This window comes from Natator depressus, chromosome 1 (genome assembly GCF_965152275.1).
Source record: "Natator depressus isolate rNatDep1 chromosome 1, rNatDep2.hap1, whole genome shotgun sequence".
In the NCBI taxonomy this organism is placed as follows: domain Eukaryota; kingdom Metazoa; phylum Chordata; order Testudines; family Cheloniidae; genus Natator; species Natator depressus.
In genome coordinates, this window is record NC_134234.1 from 66,246,917 (window position 1) to 66,266,560 (window position 19,644).

The 19,644-nt window shown below is 39.4% G+C and overlaps 1 protein-coding gene across 10 annotated transcripts in view; it reads left to right on the forward strand.

Moving 5' to 3' along the window:
• PCDH17 (protocadherin 17) overlaps positions 1 to 19,644 on the forward strand; it is a 103,273-nt gene that overhangs the window by 64,346 nt on the left and 19,283 nt on the right. For 5 of the 10 annotated variants that reach the window (XM_074961584.1, XM_074961610.1, XM_074961601.1 and 2 more), the window contains one exon: positions 10,040 to 10,123. The exons of the other annotated variants lie outside the window; for them this stretch is intronic. In XM_074961584.1, coding sequence (XP_074817685.1) covers positions 10,040 to 10,123 — 84 coding nt within the window. The remainder of the gene's footprint in view (positions 1 to 10,039; positions 10,124 to 19,644) is intronic. 10 annotated transcript variants of the gene reach the window in all.

Consider the following 19,644-nt stretch of genomic DNA (forward strand, 5'->3'; position numbering starts at 1 on the left):
AAATGACTTTATGCCCTTCCATCTTAAAGAGGAAAATTATAGAAAAGGATATCCAGGGATAATAGCTCTCTTTTCAAATCATGAATGGGTGCTGTGAAGTGATTCCTTTCCTAGTAAAAAGCTCAAGAGTTGTACTGTAGACAAACAAAGTAACTGAAAGGTTTCAGAGTAACAGCCGTGTTAGTCTGTATTCGCAAAAAGAAAAGGAGTACTTGTGGCACCTTAGAGACTAACCAATTTATTTGAGCATAAGCTTTCGTGAGCTACAGCTCACTTCATCGGATGCATACTGTGGAAAAGTAACTGAAAAGGATTTAAAGTATTGTTGAACAAGATGTTAAGATCCTAACATTTATAGAAATCGGACTTGGCAAACCTCGTGTAAGTGCAGATACACTGTATCTAGATAAATATGTTAGAAATTTCATGGCAGTAAGTAGTGAGGTTTAAATTTATGTTTTATCAATTACCCTGGATAAAGAAGGTAGTCGTTCCGTTTCCAAAGTGTAAGACTTTTTCACATCCCTGGTGTTAAAAACGATGCCATGCCAAAGAATTATAAATAGAAATGCTACGGTCTAAGAAAGCTTTTAGTTCTGTTAGGAAAGTAAACTGACTGAAGTTTTTCTCATTTAGTAGAAGAAAAATAAAGGCTTCAAACATGAGGACTGGCAGTACTTGTATCTGCTTAAATTCCTTCTACATCTCCAGTTGATTGACATACTCAACAAGCTGTTAATTGCCCACTTGGTGTGTTTTAAATGAGCCTTAAATTTTTAGGATTTCTGATGTAGATTTGTAAGAACTGGAAATTAAGTAAGTTTAATTGCATGTTGAGTATTTTTATTCACCATTCACGGAAACAATACTCTAGGCCATAGTAGCACTTAGTGTGGATTTTCAATGGTCCTTTCCCCCTGATTTGAGCAGCATACATTTGTTTTCTTTAAATGAATAACTGTGTACTATTTATACAAAGATAGTACCTTTACACTAGTTCTACAATGAGCACATGCGTGTTGTATCAGTTATTCATAAAATAAAAAAATGTGTACGTAGATTGGTAGTGTTTTAGAATAGTAATTTAGAGGCCTTCTTAGATAAGAGTATAAGAGTGTTGGAAGTCTAAGGTGACTCTAGTTGTCTTCACACAATGAATCGGAACTACCCTTTTTTCAGACTACTTGCTTTACTTTTACTTCAATAGTTTTGGTCCCTGGGGTGCAGAGCTGAGAAATATAGATTGTAACTATGATGCCACATAAGCAGAATAGTTTAAGTGATGATACAAAATGAATTGTCTCTGGTAGTGAACAAGTAGAGACTGGTTTGTGTAAAACAGTTTTTTACAGTCTGACTGTGGTGGGCTATTCTCAACCCCAGTGATACCTGCTGAGGAACTGTTAAATTTGGTTACATTATAGTAACATTTCTCTGAAGAAATGAATTATATACCTGTAGAGTAGTGATTGTTTGCATGCAGCCATGGCTGTTATTATGCACTCAACAACATTTTGTCTTCAGATGTGAACATTTGGATTGGTGCCAGATGTGAATTAATCTGTGGTTGTGATATAACAGAGAATGTTGGCAAGGTTGGGATGGTTGGGATGGCAAAGTTCTCTTCTCAGTGTCTAGACTTGATTGTCTTCATTGTGGTCAATAAATGCCATGTGATCTTTCATCATGAACCATAAATAAAAAAAAAATCAGAACATAAGATAATATTGAATACAAGGAACTGTCCAGCTATCCAACAGAACCCTCTAATATTGGACACTTACAGCATAGGGTACAAATCCTGATTACCCAAACTTTACCTCCTCAAGGACTACATTGTCAACTTTCAGGTGGCCTATAGGCTGCACTTAATTTGCATTAAATGGAGAAGACGCAGCCATAATTTTGAACATGGATGTATGGATCATGGAGACTAGGGAGTGTAGTTGACAGTGTTCCATCGTGAGCTGTGCGGAAGGCTGCACTGCATGTTTGCATATGTAGTCTCTATTCATGATCAAGACAGCTGGTAGGCATCACTTCAGCCACCCTGCTCTGGAGATAGAAGAGTATGCCACTAACTGAGTTATACTGAAATACTATATGTGGTATAAAATAGCCACTGTGTTCTCTGTGACCTCATCCCTGCAAACCAGCTGCTAATAGGGGATATCTGTTGGGTCTTTCTATTATACATCATCTCTTACAATTCCTGTCTCCACAACTTTCATCTGTCTTTATACCTATTGCACGCATAAAGTAAGGTGGGGGTGGGGTGGGAGGGAAAGGAGCTAACCTTTTCAGCTCGATTACAGAGAGAACGGTTTGTTTTTGTAATTAGAGCTCAGCAGTGATCTCTGTTTATTTCACTGTTATTCAGCTCGCTGTAAACAGAACTCAATTTTGACAACTGTTTAGCTCACGGCACAGATTTAAAGTATTAAAGGATAATGGAAGACTTATTAGATTAGCTTTTGCCATGATCTTTTAGTGTCCCAGATAATTATTATTTGTGATACAGCTGAATGGTTTATGCTTGTATTATTATTATGCATGCATTTCTGTGTAATACCTTATGTACTGTTGATAGGCACTAAAATATGCATTAGGAAGTATACATTTAGTCAGATTGCACTGATATCAGTGGCGTTTTCAAGTGGTTCAAATTGCTCTTTTATGTGAACTGCTTTAGTTTCCATATTAAAAGAATGAAAAGGTTCTCAGGCTCCTGATTTTTTCTTTTAAAGGCTCGGTCATCTTCTTCATCATTATTACTACTCTTAATCATTTTTAGTAACACTCATGTGATTCCACCACACATCTTTGATCCAATCATTACATTACATTTCTCCTCAGGCTCTGGCATTTTTACTTTTAATGCTCTCTCTCTCTCAAGCTTTCTCAGTGTTCTTCCATATTTTTTCTTGCACTACTACCGTCCTTTTGTTTCTTGTTTAGTTCTTTATCCCTGCTAATCACATGCTGTTTTGGACTTTCTCATTTCATTCTTTTTCTGATTGCCTCTTAATACCCATTAATTATGATACGTTGCTTCTTACTCTGATTTTATCATTGACTTTTTACCTTTTGATCACTTCCTGCCCATTGTACATAAAATCTGTCTGTTCAATCTTTCCCCAACTTTTCCCCACATCCTGGGTCCCCAGTTTCTCTTTCTTTTAGCTAACCTTGTTCTGTTCCTTTGTCTGTCTCTGATCAGAAACAATACCTCTAATCTTATTTTCTGTTTTTAGCATGAATTGTATACACTATTTTGCCTTTGTTTATAGCTTTGATATCCTATGTAGTCTTTCTCTTAAAAGACTTAACTCAAATGGCAACTTCCAGGCAGTATTAATAGATTAGGTCACTGTGTTCAAAAGAAGTTAACCTGATCATCTTGGGCACATTTTACAATTACTGGAAAAAATAACTGAGAAAAACTTTAATATGGAGTTTTCACATTTGAGAGATTGCATTTACTCTTAATGTCCATTGGAAAAGAGCATATGTCAGTGACAAAGTGGATGCATTTAACAAAAAGATGGGGATTAGTTCATAAGTGAAACACATTTCATATTTTCTTCTCAACCCCAAGTGATCACTGGTGGCTTACTGGTTCACAATTTGCTTAGAGGAAAGGGAGCACACTGTCAAGGTCGATGGGCGCAAAATTGTGCCTAGTCTACAAAATTTTCTGATTTTTTTAAATGTACTTTTCAAAAAAACAGTCTGATATGCATGGGTCATGGGTGAATCTTCTCCTGGGGGAGGCTAGCTCCCTGTCCTGCCTCTTTCTCCCGTGGCTCCACTCATACTCCACCCCCACTCTGCCCCAGACCCCACCCATGGTCCACCCTTGCACCCCCCACCCCGCTCACCACGTCCCTCCTCACCTCCAGCTCTCTATCCCGCTCAGCCCCCTCCTCCGTCACTCCCCACTTCCCTCCTCTCCTCCACCTCCTCCTTCACAAGGCCCCCACCGCCCACCACTCCCTCTGGCCCTCCTCTTCTCCACACACCCCTTCCCCCAAGGCCCCCGCCGCTCACGCTAACCACATCCCTCCTCTTCTCCATCCCCCTCCCCCTCGAGGCCTCTGCCCACCACTCACCACGTCTCTGCGGGGGAAGAGCGGCTGTGGAGCAGAGGAGGGATTCAGTGGGCAGGAGGGACCTCATGGGGGGTGGAGGAGAGGAGGGATGTGCCGAGTGGCGGGCACCTCCGGAGAGGGGGCGTGGAGTGGAGGAGAGGAGGGACTCAGCCAAGCAGAGTTGGGTGGGTGCCTCAGGGAAGGGGTGCAGCAGGGACAGGAAGAGGCAGAGTGCAGGTGGGCCCCCAACGGCCCAGACATCTGGTGGCGGGTTGGCAGCCACCGTACCAGGGGAAGCTTAGACTGCCTTGGCCTATTATACCCGCTGCCTATGCTGATACGGAAACAAATACCAGCTTCTCGACAATGTGATCTTTCTCTCAATCTCTCTGTTATATATTAGTCTTTATACTGCACTCATGCTTGTGGTATCTGATCCACTACCATCAAACAAAACAAGCTCAGTTTTTTGATAATTTTAATCATATGCAGATGTTACCTCATCCTTTTGCATGGTGCTCTCTTTTTGTTCACTTAGGCAGGCAAGGTATTGAAACCTACAAGCACCCCAGTTTTACAGCAGTGTTTTCTACTTGGGGGTGAGGGGCATGTCTGTCTTTTGGGAACCAGACTGGTTATGTGGGCCGAAGATAAAGGAGTAGATAAATGTGATCACTTTGGATCGGAAAAGCCATAGTTTGCAAATTCACATGCACACATTGCAAACATGCTGCTGTGTCTGTGGGAAAAGAAGCAGGTTGCTCTCTGAAAGCCAGAATCCTCCTTCTCTATGCTTGTTCCTTGTGACCCTTAATGTAGTTGATTGCAATAGCTGATTGCAATCGCGTGTATACAAGATTGCAGGCTCAGGCAGCATCCCACAAGTCAAACTTTTTTTTTGCCCCTGTTGCACAAATAAATACTGCTTGCCCAGCAGCATAAAGTCTGTGTATGAGTGAAGGAATTGGGAGAGGGCTCAGACCTCCCAGACAGCAGGAGATTAGGAACGGGTGGGAGTGAATCAGACAAAACATGTAGAAATATTGTAAAGACTAAGGCCTTGTCTACACTACAGGGGGAGATTGATCTAAGTTATGCAACTTCAGCTATGTGAATAACGCAGCTGAAGTCGACGTACTTAGATCTGCTTACCATGGGGTCCACACTACGTTAGTTCCACTGGAGCTCTCCCGTCAACTCACCTTGAGCTTCTTGTTCAGGTGGAGTACAGGAGTCGACGGAAGAGTGATTGGCGGTCGATTAGCGGGTCTTCACTAGACCCACTAAATAGGCTGCCAGTTCATCTATCACTGTGCGTTGAACCCCCAGTAAGTGTAGACAAGCCCTAAGAAAGGAAGATGGTGGAAGAAAGCAGTGAAAGAGAAGACAGAAAAGGAAAAGAGAGAGGAGAGAGAGAAAAGAAAGTTAGTGGTATCTATGGCAGGAGGACATAGTGTGAGGGGCATGTTCAGTGGCCATCTGCTAATCCACAACAAATAGAGGCTTCAGCAAAAAAGGAGGGAAACCACTGTCTTAGATTTTCTTAAACTTCTCACAAGAATGGAACAGATCAGCAGGATGGCAATGTGCATGCATACTCACAAATGCTGGTAGGTCTGATTTCAGGCTTATTGACTCGGTGATGTCATTTTAAAAAAAAACAGCAAATTCTTTCCCTGCAAAAGAATGTGTGGTACTTTCATCTGATAGCTATCCTATCTTGGTAGAACTCAGAAGGTGATGGTGCACTGTAGTGCATGTGGCCAAAATGTGTAGACATTAATAGCACTTACAAGGTCTGTATTTTTTAGTGAAAGAAAAAAACCCACAAATATTTGGATTAAATTTATATGTAAAATTTTTTTCTTTAACTCAGAAATAACTGTCCTCTGAATTCATATATAAAATCTGAGAAGACAGGGTAATTAATCACAATCCAGTGTGTACTGTGAGTGTGCCATTTTATTTTAACACTGAAAGGAAAAGGTTTAAATTATTTCCCTCCTTTTTTTGTAGCCATATTCAAAGATAATGATTGTATATATATGGCTTATTATGTCTTTTCTTTTCTTTTTTTTAAAGAAATGACATAATCTGCTCTGCAGAGTACTCGAATGTGCAACAGATAATATGTCCGTAACGCTATTGTATATCGTTCTTCTTTTCTTTGATCATGATTCTGATAATAATAATAATAATTTAAAATATAATTCTGCATCTTTTTTCAGATCAACATAGTGGGTTATGGGCTAAATGTCATGAAAAATTAAATTAAATCACAACATAATTCCCTATAGAAATCTGTTTAGTTCTGTAGAATTCCCACCAGGAAACACTGAAACCTAAGATATTTGTATTGTTTGGTGAAAAAAGTTGTTTGAAGCTAAGTGAGCAGGGTGTAATTTGCAGTGCTACAATACAGTATGCATTTCTTTCTCATCCAAGCAAACTGTAATAATGTGGCAGAAAGACTTTCCTATAAACAATATCACAGTTGTAGCAATCTCATATAAAATAGTTTCTTGTATTTGTATTGAAAATGTTGTTGTGATTTTTTACACACAGTTAGGTTCAAAAGTCTTGCTGCAACTTACAACCTGGATGGATCAGTTCCAAGATTCCCAATTTTCTGTGCACACATGAGTGCACAATAACTAACAATACACTGATATGTGGCAGTTAGTACAAACTAATCTTCCTCACAGTCTTCTCAGGTAGTTGCAGGATGTGCCAGATGTGGGGTGTTGTCTTTTAGCTTCTTTCAACGTTTTGTGGCATTTTCTCTCCGTTTCTAAACTGCCTCTTCTGCTTTGATTCCTTTGTTGAGAGCAGGTGAGGATGGTTTGGAATAAAAGGGTTTTTTGTAACTCCAGTAAATTAAAACCAAAACTGTAAAGAAATTTGTCTCAAGCATATGCAGAAGAACCTCTGCACAGAAATAGTATTTTTTTCCAAAGTAAAATTTTACATTACAAAAGAAATTTCCATGTTAAATATGCACATATTTATGGCTAACTTTACAGCCAAATTGACAAAAACTACACACGTCATCTTTCATTATTAGAGCAGCTTCTAGAACTAGATGCCATTTAAAAAAAATCACATGCATCTCATTACCTTATCACAGAAAGAGATTTAAAATCTGAGGTGTTTCATTTCAAAATGATTTTTAACCTTCTGCTTGGGGGAAAAAAACAGACGTCTTTCAGGAGAACAAAAAAAAAAGTGGAATAATCTGATAATCTGTAACTCTGTCTCCTAAATGTAATTTTGCCCAAAGAAAAGATATTAAGCTTTCTGAAATATTTTCTGTTCATATTTAGTTCAAAAGCATTCTTTTATTCATCTACATCTGACTCTGCTAGTGGAATATCATGATTTCTCTTTTACTGAAAAGCCTGAAGCTTAGGAGCTGCACACTATTTATGACCTTCTTTAAAGAGCAGAAGCTAACTAGGAATACTAGGAAATTAAGTTTTGTCTCCAGCACTAAAAAACTAAAAGTAAAAAGTATAAGGTAATCTTTTGTGAGAAAACAGAAAGGGGCCTGCAAATGATATTCTGTTCTATTAATACGGGATAGTATCTCTTCCCACTGTAACATAAACTGTCAGTGGAACCCAACATAGAATAAAAATTGCACGCTGCAGAGCAAACCGGAAAAAGATTAAAATCAACATTTTGCATAACAACCTGCCAAGAAATATGGAGAGAATACACAAAGGTGTCCACAAATACTGTATAACAAACTGTGATAATATTAAAACAAAAACCATATTCCAACATAAAAAGCCTTTCTCAGTCCTCAGAGCACAAACTTGATGAACTATTAATTCATAACCTTGTGGATAAACTATTCTATTTTAAATTATTAAGAATGATTTGGATCCATCTTGTTTACAATAATTTAGTATTCACTGGATAATCTGAGGTGAGATATTTACTAAGACCTGAAGATAGGAGTATCGAATTGCTCTAGCACACATTTTTCCAGAATCTGCTGTGTTTTATGCACTTGTGATCCATCATATGTAAGATGAGATCCCGCCTAACAATTTCTATCTAGGATCCTCTTTTGAATATGACTTCAATCGCTTCTTCATTGTTTTTACCCTTTTATTCTAATATGGATAAAGTGAAGATTAATTAGACCATTTTGTTGTTTTTCTTGGTTAGCTCCTACTTGTTACAACATATTTTTCACTTGTACATTGGAATTAGGACCCCTTATTCATCCTAATAAATGATCTCTGAAAATTCATGGAAAACGGAGCATGTTATACCACTCTCTGTTTGCATGGAGGAGCTGTGTGTTTCAGAGGACCTTTTGGACAGAGCAGACACTTGTCAGTGTAACATTTTCCACTTTTTTTTTTAGGTTGAATGTCAAGTGCTCCTTACTGAAATGAAGTATTACAAAATGAGAAGTATTTATCAGAGAAGCGTGACTACTTTTAAGATATATGTGATAAGATATATATGTTTTATGTCAAATTTAGGAAGGCAAAAATAAGCCTGTTGGAGAAAAGAGAACATTTATGAATACTGAAAGACTGTGAACCTATATAAAGAATCTCTTTAAAAGCTCTGGAAAACTCACTGGAGTATCAATTTGATTGTGGTAACAAGATGACTCATAGATTAATTGCTTTTGCCTCAACAAAACAAATAACATGCCTTTCACTCTGCTCTTTGATGTGCTGAATATCATAATAGTAGCCTTATAAACATGTGCATATCCCAGAATTACTTTCAGGTGCTTCCATATGTTGTGAGAGCACACTTTAAGAGCAGGATAGAAACATACACAAATTAAACGAAAAGAAAGAAAGAAAGAAAGAAAGATCTGCAGGGCAACAGTGCGAAAAAATGTTTAAGCTGCCTACTCAACCTGTTTTACGCTGGAATTCTGCATAATTATGTTACAGAGGAGGGGGAAACAACAGATGTTGAATAAAGATTGAAAGTAAGAAAATGAGATTGTTTAAAATAAAAAAAAATTAAAAAGGAGCTACAGTTGCTCTCAGCTAGACATTTTTTGTCAAGACTTTTAGACAGCAATCTATTTCTCAAATTCATTGCCCATTTCAGTAAGATTAATGTAAAACAAAGTGTTTCTTTTTAAGTCTGATCATTTGAACAATTATACAGCTTCAGTAATCCCCAAGTCAATCTTTCAGAAAACAGCTGAATGTTTCCTCAAGCAATTTCATAAAGTAGATTAAATGAATTTGATATCAGGTCAAAAAAACTGCAAGTACTTTGCATGAGTGGGTGTTTTTTTCCCCTATTATCTTATATAATTAATTGTTTTTACTTTCTGTACAAATATTTAAATAATCAATAGATTGGACAGTTGTTCCCAATCTTTGTGGGATAAATGCCATTAAACTATACTAAAACTTTTTATTTATTTTTTTAATGTCACCTTTCAGACATCCCCCAACACACCTCAGACATTAGAGCAAAGGCAATACTTTTACTTGAAAGAGAGTGGGTCCCATTTTTTCCTCTCATTAGCGGATAATTTCTGGTTTTGACTATTAGTACATTGTTACCTTAAAGTTGCTGTCAGTAGTGAGCCACGGTATAGCCAAAATGAAGTGCTGAAAGATACATACATACAGAGACAACACACTATTATCTGAAACTATTTGAATCACCAGTATGGCACTCCCACTATCATTTGCACATAGAATAATTTACCCATTGACTTCAATGGGAGTTTTTCCTGAGTAGATCCTTCACAGAATTGGCCATTAGTCCTTGACTGGAGGCCTCATGCATTTCTGTGACACTGCTGCCCTATTCTTAGAGATGATCATTCAAAAAGGTTGTTTTATACAAAAGCAGAGACCATTTGGGGAGCGGGATTCAGAATTGAAATGGACCCTTTTCCCAACATCTTATTTTTCTACTTGTTAACTAAAAATATTTTATTTTTCAAGCATTCCCGACTTTGCTTTCCTTTGCTATCCTCACCCTACACACCATCACAAGTAGACTTCAGTCTGTTGATCTGCTTCTGCCAGGTGAGCAAATACTTCATCTGCTAGCTGTCTTCTCTTGTGATCAGAATTTTACATGTAAGATTATGAATCTTCCTAGGTTTATTTTTTAAGGCTATGGCGCAGAACTTGACAAGACTGTATTATTTCTTAAAGGGCTTACAAGTAACATGATGAAGAAAGAGACTGCAGATTTGTATGCATTTTATATTCCGGAAGAGTTGAACCAAAATTTCATCTGAATAATATTCAAAGTTAAATCACTCTGCCTTATTATATTTGCATTAGTCCTGACAGAACTTTATAAAAGATGGGATGCAATGCAGAGAGGGTAGAGGTATGAAAGAAATGAAAATGTATCTGTGTGTGTGCGTGTACGTTTTCTGGGCATGCTCTTACTGCAGACTTTCACTGAAATTTATCAGACATGAATATCCATAGTTCAACACTTTAACACATTTAATACTGCAAGTCTACTACTCCCACCAATCTCTATAGGAATTTTATGGTTCACAAGCACCAGCATGTTGATGGATCTGTCTGTGGAATCAGGACAAATCTTTCTTATGATTCATTTTTGCCACAGATAAGTCATAAAACTAAGGCAGCAGATTGATGGGGGCTTAGGTTTTCTGCGCTTGTTTTAAACAGTAGATGTAGAACAGGTTCTTCTGTTTTATAGCCTGGAGCTAAACTGTCAACATAAAAGATGTTCGGACTTAATACCTGAGAGCCAGGCAGAAGAATTTCTTCCTACTTTTTTTAGAGCAGATTAACTGCCACACAATATAGCTCATTACTGCCTAGTGTAAATATATTGAAAAGGCAGTTTTTGCTAAAGTACATGAAATACTTTATCTAGTCATTATCTGCTTTACTGCAAGACGTAGAAATCAGCTGGAGAGGATTCTCCAGCAGCTCAGAGAAGAAAGATATTCACTCAAATCACTGTCTGTCTGTGGAGATTTCTGCATCTGACCAAAACTTATTGGGCTTGAAACATTATTCTTCCATTTTGCGTGAAAGTGAGAGAGAGATCGAGAAACAGATTGACATATATATACCAACTCACTGTCACACTTGATGTCACATGATGGTGGTTAGAAATAATTTTGATTTATTAAATCTGTAATTAAAGAAGAAAAGAGTGGAAGTGATGATGACATGCAGAGTAACATAACTAAAGAAATAACTGTTCAGGTTTTGCCATGTTTGATTAATATTCTTCTGGTTTGTGGGTTTCTAGTAATTAATGAAAAGGGTGACCTCTATAGAAATCAGTATATCATTTTGTTATTATACCTATGTCATCTAACAAAAGCACATCACATCATTTTTTTCTGAGTTTGAAAATAGCCTGTGAAACAGTGGAATGAAAAAGAAAACAAAGTATCATAGAATCATAGAATATCAGGGTTGGAAGGGACCTCAGGAGGTCATCTAGTCCAGCCCCCTGCTCAAAGCAGGACCAATCCCCAACTAAGTAAATGATTTTTAACAAATAACAGCATTTGTCATCATCAGCAGCTTATACCTAGTAGAAACTGCCTTCTTTTTTGTAGTTGTTTTCCATGTTCCTCATGTATAATTTTTTCTAAGAGTGCAGATGCCCTGGACAATAGAAGCCAAATCCTGCTCTCTTTACCATTGCAAAACTCCCATTGAGCCAGTTCTTGAGAGGTGCAGTGCAACTACAACTTTGAGGGGGGTCTAAGAGAATTGTAGTTGCTCAGTACCTCTGAAAATTCAGCCCATTCATTTTCTCAAGCTAGATGTACTCCCATATTTACTTATATGACAGAATTTAACATGAAGTGTTTGCTTTAATTATTTATTACTGATAAAGCTAAATGGTGAAAAATACTTGCTGGGTATTTTTGATAAAGCTAAATGGGGGAAAGTTGTGCTGAAACGCGTTGTTGTTTAGCTTTTATTGGAAATGAACAATCCTTTGTTAGCCTTTGCATTGCATAGGATTTTCTTTTATTTTTGCTTGATGTCAGTTTTAAAAAATCCACCTGTGCTTAACCACAGTCCTTTATCAAAGCAATAAGCTGATCTTGCAGGGATTTGTGATTGAACAGTGGGAAAGGCAGCAACTTACTCAAAAGATGGATTGGGTGTTTTCTGTAACCACTAAATGTTTGGGCGGAGTTGTTTTTAGTTTTTTTAAATTTTGCCCTTAAGTAAGGCAGGTATATGTCAGACATCCTATTTACTGCCTCTGTGTTTTAGTCTGTGTATAATGTGTGTGCATGTGTAAATGCTTTTTTGTTAGGGTTTTTGCCTTTATTTTTTCAGAATGACCTCTGAATAAATAACTTTTTTAGTGAATGGTGTTTTTCTGTGTATGTAAAAAAAAAAAGGCATAATTAAGGTTGTTAAGTATAAAGTTTGCCTTACCTTGACATTTGTCCGACATTGAAATTCTTACCTAAAGGGCTCCATTCATGAGTGTGCTTTCCTTTTTAAACAAATCCTTTTTGCCACTTAAAATTATATTTTAAAAATAGCACCTAAATTACTAGAGAGCCAAGGTTTATGAACCAGTGGGTCTAGAGCAGGGGTCGGCAACCTCTGGCACGCGTGCCAAAGATGGCACGCAAGCCGATGTTTAATGGCATGCTGCTGCCTGCTGAGTCCCAGCCACCGGCTCCACTCAGCCCCCTGCTGAACCCAGGCCGGGACCCCAGCAGGCAGCGGCAAGCCATTAAAAATCCTGCCCGCGCCGGCTGCTGCTGCAGGGCAGGCGAGCTCCCCCCTCCCCCTCCTCTTCCCCCAGAGTGCTGCATTCCTGCCCCTCCCTGCCGCCCATCAGCTGATGACCCTTGCGAGGGAGGGGGAGAAGCGGAGCTGCAGCGCGCTTGCTGCTCCAGGGAGAAGGCGGAGACGAGGTGGGGATGGGGGGTGGAATCAGGGCATATGCCCTCCAGCCCCCTGCTGTGAACCGCTCTGGGCACGGGGCTGGGAGCACCCCCACAACCCAGCCCACACCCCCAGCCCTCTGCCCTGACCCCTGCACCCCCCTTACACACCCCCAGCCCTCTGCCCTGACCCCTGCACCCCCACACACCCAGCCCTCTGCCCTGACCCCCTGCACCTCCCACACAGTCTAGCCTCCTGCCCTCACCCCTGCACCTCCCAATGACCCCAGCCCTGACTCCAGTACCCCCCACACTTACCCAGCCCCCTCACACCCCATGTCCTGATTCTTGCACCTCCCACATTTGCACCCCCACCCTGAGCACCAAACGGGAGCTCCTGCACGCCCCCCCCCCATTCCCCACATTCCCACCTGCACCCCTCGCACCAAATAGGAGCTGCCCAGGTAAGCACTCCACACCCAAACCCCAACCCTGAGTCCCCTCCCATTCTAGCTCCTGGCCAGACCGTACACCCCAATCCCCAGCCTGCTTCTTCACCCCCAGCCCTGTGCTCAGTGCACTCCCACCCTCAGCTCAGTGCAGAGAGAGAGAGGAAGAGAATGAGCTAGAACCAGGGAGAAGGTAGGTACCCACTCTGTGTGGGCAGGGCCAGGATCCCAGACTGGCAGCGGGCTGAGCGGGGCCGGCAGCTGGGACTCTGGCTGGCAGGAACCGGCGGACTGAACCCCAGACCGGCAGCAGGCTGAGCCGCTCAGCCCACTGCCAGTCTGGGGTCCCGGCCGCCAGCCCCGCTCAGCCCACTGCCGGTCTGGGGTTCTGGCTGCCAGCCCCTTGCCAGCTGAGTCCCGGCCCCAGGCCCTGCTCAGCCTGCTGCCGGCGTAGGCAAACAGAACCCCAGGCTGGCAGCAGGCTGAACGGGCCGGTGGCATAAGATCAGCATTTTAATTTAATTTTAAATAACATTTTGAAAACCTTGTTTACTTTACATATGACAATAGTTTAGTTATATAATATATAGACTTATAGAGAGACCTTCTAAAAAAACGTTAAAATATATTACTGGCACGCGAAACCTTAAATTAAAGTGAATAAATGAAGACTCGGTACACCACTTCTGAAAGGTTGCCGACCCGTTGTCTAGAGATTGTGGGTCTTGCATTCTAGAGAATGATGAGTCAGAATTTGTAGTCCAGATTCAGACAAAGCTCCCATTATTGTCAATGGTACTGTTGCCCGAATCAAGATTGTAGGATTGGGCCTTATGTGTATACTCTGGTTTGTTTGCATAAGACCCATAGTATGTTGGGTATCTGTTTTTTAATAGAGTTATGTTCTGAGTAGATGTAAGTACCTCAGACTCTTATGGCCAGCACTGTCTTAGATTCTCTGTCAGCTCTTGCTGCTTTCTTGCCCTGTACCAGTATGGATAGGAGATTGTTTGCTGTTCTCCATGTCTGGACAATGCCATTAGGGGCCCCATAGGCCAATCTCTAGCATCAGTGATACTCTCTACCTTCATGGAGGGGATAGGATTATAAGCAAGTTTCTTTAAATTAGCTCTTCTTTCCTGTCTACTTGGTGGATGCAAGGTGTTTCATTAACCATGTGCAAATTTCTTGCCGAGTGATTCAGCCCAGCTGGGCATGACAAGTTATAGCATGTCATCCAAGAAATTTAAAAACCGTGTTCCTGAAAACATGAGTGTGAGAAATAGCAGATATCACAAATAAAAACTCTTTTATATAAGATTTCATTATGAAAATAGGCTGAGTTCTATTTGCCACAGAAACAAAAACAATCCATTTGGATGTTTGGCTCTGCAGTTTTGCTTATATTTGATAGCAGAATTGTCTGCAAAGGATATTTTCCCACCTTGCCATGAGAAGAGCTAGGAAGTCAGTATTTAGGATCTAAGTCCAAAATCTTAAAATGTTTGCATCTAAAGGTTCAAATCTATATCTATATTTAGGCACCTCAGTCCTCATTAGGTGCTTGAATACACACTTAGTTGACTAACCTCAGAAACCCATATTTGAACATTTTAGCCAATTTTGATTAGTTAGTTAGTTTATTGTAACGCTTATGATGTGCTGGGCACTTTCCCAGGCATTCCAGAATGGAAGGTTCTTGCCCAAGCAGCTCACAGTCTCAGGACAGATAGATAATTTGACAGAGGTTAGGGAAAGAAGAAGAATAAAGAGGGAGATATATTATGGCCAGTCCTATCTATCTATCTGTCCTGAGACTGTGAGCTGCTTGGACAAGAACTTTCCATTCCTGAATGCCTGGGAAAATAAATACAAGGATGGACGGATAGATAGATAGATATCCCTGTATATTATATACGTATAATAACCCTTTATTTACTTGTATTTATATATGCAAGAGGGATATATATTGATATATATAGTCAACTAAGAATTGTAGACAGTATATTAGATGTAGGTCTTCAAAAGAGAATTAAATGTGGGAAAAGTAGTGGTCTTTCAGATGAGTTCAAGGAGGTCATGGGAGGGGGGCAAGGAAGAAGGCAGAGGCATTTGTGCAAGAAGCTGACAAAGGGGTGGTCAAGATTTGAAGGGAGGAGTGATGTGATCAAATCAAATTGCAAGCAAGACCACTAGTACCTGCTGAATATGAGGGCCTGAATGCAAAATTTGGTTTGTGAGTACTGAAAGAGTATATGTATAATAAATGGGGCGGGGGGACTTTATTTTTTCTGTCCCGAACTCTTCACCCTTTCTGTGATTTTGGTGGGTGACTCCCAGGTAGATTTGCACTTGAGAGGAGCATGCTAGAGAGAAAGGGCTGCATACTCATTACCCTCTTCTGCTCATTACCTTCTCTGCTTCTACCTGCACGCCACGGAGCCATGGCTCCCACATTCCACTAAGAGGCCTCCCTTAAAGCAGAAGGAAAACACAGCAAATCCTATCAGAGGTTTGGAAACTTTTAAAGCAGATTTTGCTTCATGTAACAGAGAGTAACAGCTGGTCCTCAAAGTATTTATTTGCTACTAAATTATCACCACTTTTATTCATGGTCTGTGTTCCTCACAATAGATGTTCTCCACTTTCATTGTGCCACGTCATAGCTCCTTGTTAATTTATCCTCTGTCTATGATTCTTCAGCTGCTGTCATAGGGATCTCTAAAAGCTGCTTGTTAAGAGAAAGCATTTTAACAGATGCCCTTGCACATTGGGATGAATGTATTATGGATACAGAATTATCTTCACACTTCTTACAATCACCTTTTTCACCTGCTCAAGCAGTGAACACCTCTGGCTTGTTGTCAGTTCACTTGATTGCAGCGTGGGAGGTGTACAGGGTCAAAGCAAGCCTTGTATCTTATGTTCTGTCATGCAAGTCTTGTGAGCTTTATTCCCATACTCCCAATTTTGATATGGCTTCTTTGTGCTTTTAGAATTACAGTATAGTAACAGCATAATTAAATCTTTTTCATCCATTTGTAGGATGACAGTTTTGTCCCCATAATATATATCCCTAATATCCTTATGAATTTAACATATACATATGTGAAGCTGATCTCAATATGATAAATTGCAGAGAGATGTGATAAATTGACTTTATCTTTTACCTTTACCTGACTAATCTGCCCCCTGAAACTAGTCCCTTTCCCGGGGACTTACTCAAACTGTCCATCCCTGCAAGCCTTTCTAACAGCCATCATTATTTTAAGTCTACCCATCAAACAGAAATTTCCTCCTTCCCAAAATTCACCTTTGCCCAAACTGTGATAGGCAAGATTCAGCTCTGCACCAGTAACAGTTTTTCTGTGTATAAAAACGTCATTAGCATAGGCCCCAATTCAGTAAGATACTTAAGCACATGCCTACTTTTAAGCATATAAGTATTCTCAATGAAGTCAAGATAGAAATTTGCTTCCTTTTTTAAAGACTGTAAACGAGGAAAGACAAAAGTAAGCTTCATGTGTAGCTGTACAACAAAGTCAAAGGGACTTGCTCAGAGAGCTCCCAGCATGGCTTGTGAGCATGAAAGCATATACAATAAATGGCCAAGATGTTTATTGTCTTTCTTTGCTCTGTCCCAAACACTTGATCCTTTCCGTGATTTTGGTGGATGGGCCTAAGTATTGGGCAGACCAAAAAAATTCTAAATGCTAAGTTGGCAAGTCAGGCATTTCAGCTCCTAGCCCATTACTGTGTCTGAAGATTTCATGTGGCATTTTAGAAGGATTTTAACTCTCTATTTAAATCTATCCTCAAAGATCTCAGGTTCCCCTCTGTAGGCCTTTGTGATTCAATTTATCTCTCAAAAATTGTCACTTAATAGTTGTTTTTTTAATTTTAATTTGTGGGTGTTATGGAGGGAGGAATAGAGAAAGTGAATAAGTTAACTTTAATGTTTTGACTTACGTAACCCAGAAAGTTACTTTTAATATGATAATTTTTTAGGTAGTGTAGCTCTACAGGTGATATCTACCAAATGGAACTTTTTACAAGGCATATCTGGAACTATAAATCTGATTAAAAGAAACATCTTTGCTCAAATTGCTTCCACCCTTAAAAGAATGCTTCTTTAGATCCTTACGGTGATCTCCTTCTCTTGGACTCCTATCCATCTAGCTTAGTTTAACTTAACTGGCAACCTTAGTTCCCTCCATGGAATTGGTTCCATGAATACGATAAATAGTCTCAAGAGCAGAGAAGCAAGCTGAATTTAACCCTTTCCTTTTAACACAGTCTTTTGGGACTCCCAAATCCTACTGGCAGGCACTGATTGCTGAATAATAAGCAGTAGGGGATTAGCTGCATCTGTATTGACTGTGTCTTTGGAGAATGCTACCAGTAACACCAATTCTGTTTGTCTACCACTAGGAAATGAACAAAGGAAATGTGTTAGAAGCAAAATATGAACAACAGGATTTAGCATGGTAAACAGGTGCATATCCCTGTAGAAATCAGATAGCAAAGCAGAGAGAGAAATCCTAATAGGAAAATGTTGCTTACAGCTTCTAACTGGTTGGGTTTAATAGGCGTATTTTCCTTGACCTCCTGTACAGGATTACAGCTTTGCTAGAAGGAAGACTTGAATTTTAGATGTGTTCATCCATGTCATCAAAGATGCATGTTATCATCAGAGCTAGAGTTGGCTAGCAGTGACACTGAAAGCATTTAGAAAACTCTGTGCTTTCCTCTTCAAAATCAGAAAATACAAAGCAACAGAAATGCACATACTGTAGTTAATAATCCTCTGTGTCTGAAATACTTTATTCTCCACTTTTGTCCTCATTAGATTTGTAGTTTGGGATTGAAGAGGCCACTATACTCAAAGACGACATTTGCTGATTGTTTTATAAAAGATATGCTACCCATAAGAAAAATAAAATAAAAAATGATTTTGTATAACTTTCACTTATTAAATGCTACAGCTCAGATTTTCTTGGAAAAAAAGAGACTGAATATGAACAGTCTATACGAAATGAGTTTTGATTGCCTATATCTAGTAAATATTAGAGAAGACATTTTATGTTTCATATATAATTTCCTCTCCCCTCTCTGTTTTCCATTTTGAAGTTCAGAATACCTAATGTCACTTTTTCTACTGGAGAACAGTTAATTGGTTAAAGAATTACCTTTTCTTTATTCATGTCTATTGGTCATTTTCATATTTCTTTTCTTATGTCTTTTTACTTCAGTGCTTATCTTTTTTTAATTTTCGTTCCAATTTCTCATTCTACAGGCTGCCAATACATAGCCCCGAAGATACTGTAGATGTTAGTTTCAGTACTCTGTCCAGAGGGTCAGTAAGCCTCTGAAACACTCCCTGAAGGTGTGCAGATGCATTGAACTGTGGCTGCAAATGTTGGAGGCAGATCGGAACATCCAGCTGCCACTGAATTCACTTGAACATGATGTAGACCAGTAGGTTCTAGTGTCTGAAAGTATCCATAGTAATATATCATAGGAGCATTTTGTAATGCAGGTGCACTCTACAGGATTGCTGTCACTGTTTACACTTGATTGTATTTTAAGAAATTAGCTGCTAAATATGTGATGTCAAATTGTCAGAAGGGCAGAGGCTTATATGTTACAGTGAGGTTTATTGAAACCTTTCTTTATGCCCAACTCTGGCATCCTAAGAAGTACACTTATTAATCAAATAGTTAAACTACTAATTTATTTACATAAATGATATTTGAGTTAGTGTTCAGAAGCCAAAGACCTAATGGAAAGAAAGAGGTCAGGCCTCTTGAGGCTTTGAAATAGGAATTTCTGGCTCAGAGTGCATTGCTAGCAAATCCAACAGGGGAACAGTGATATATCACAATGAATATTACAGGTACATTGTTCTAGTAAAGTAAACTTTCTTCTCTATTTTTCTGTTAGAAAAAAGAGAAAAGCTGCATGTAACAGATCTCCCTCCTGCCCAGCTATTACTGGTGTTGAGCCCGGCTTACTTAAAGTCGAAGTTCAAGATCCAAAGCTAGTGGTTATACAATACCAGGAGAGGCAGACGGTCATGGAAAAACCTGTAAATAAACATGGGTTAAGACTTACTCTTTAGAAAACAAAAGTTAAATTGTATACTTCTGATAGTGTCTACCACAGTTCTGTAGGTAGATAGACAAGGAGGAGGAATGCACCTTTATTTTTGTATGGAAATAACTATGTGGAA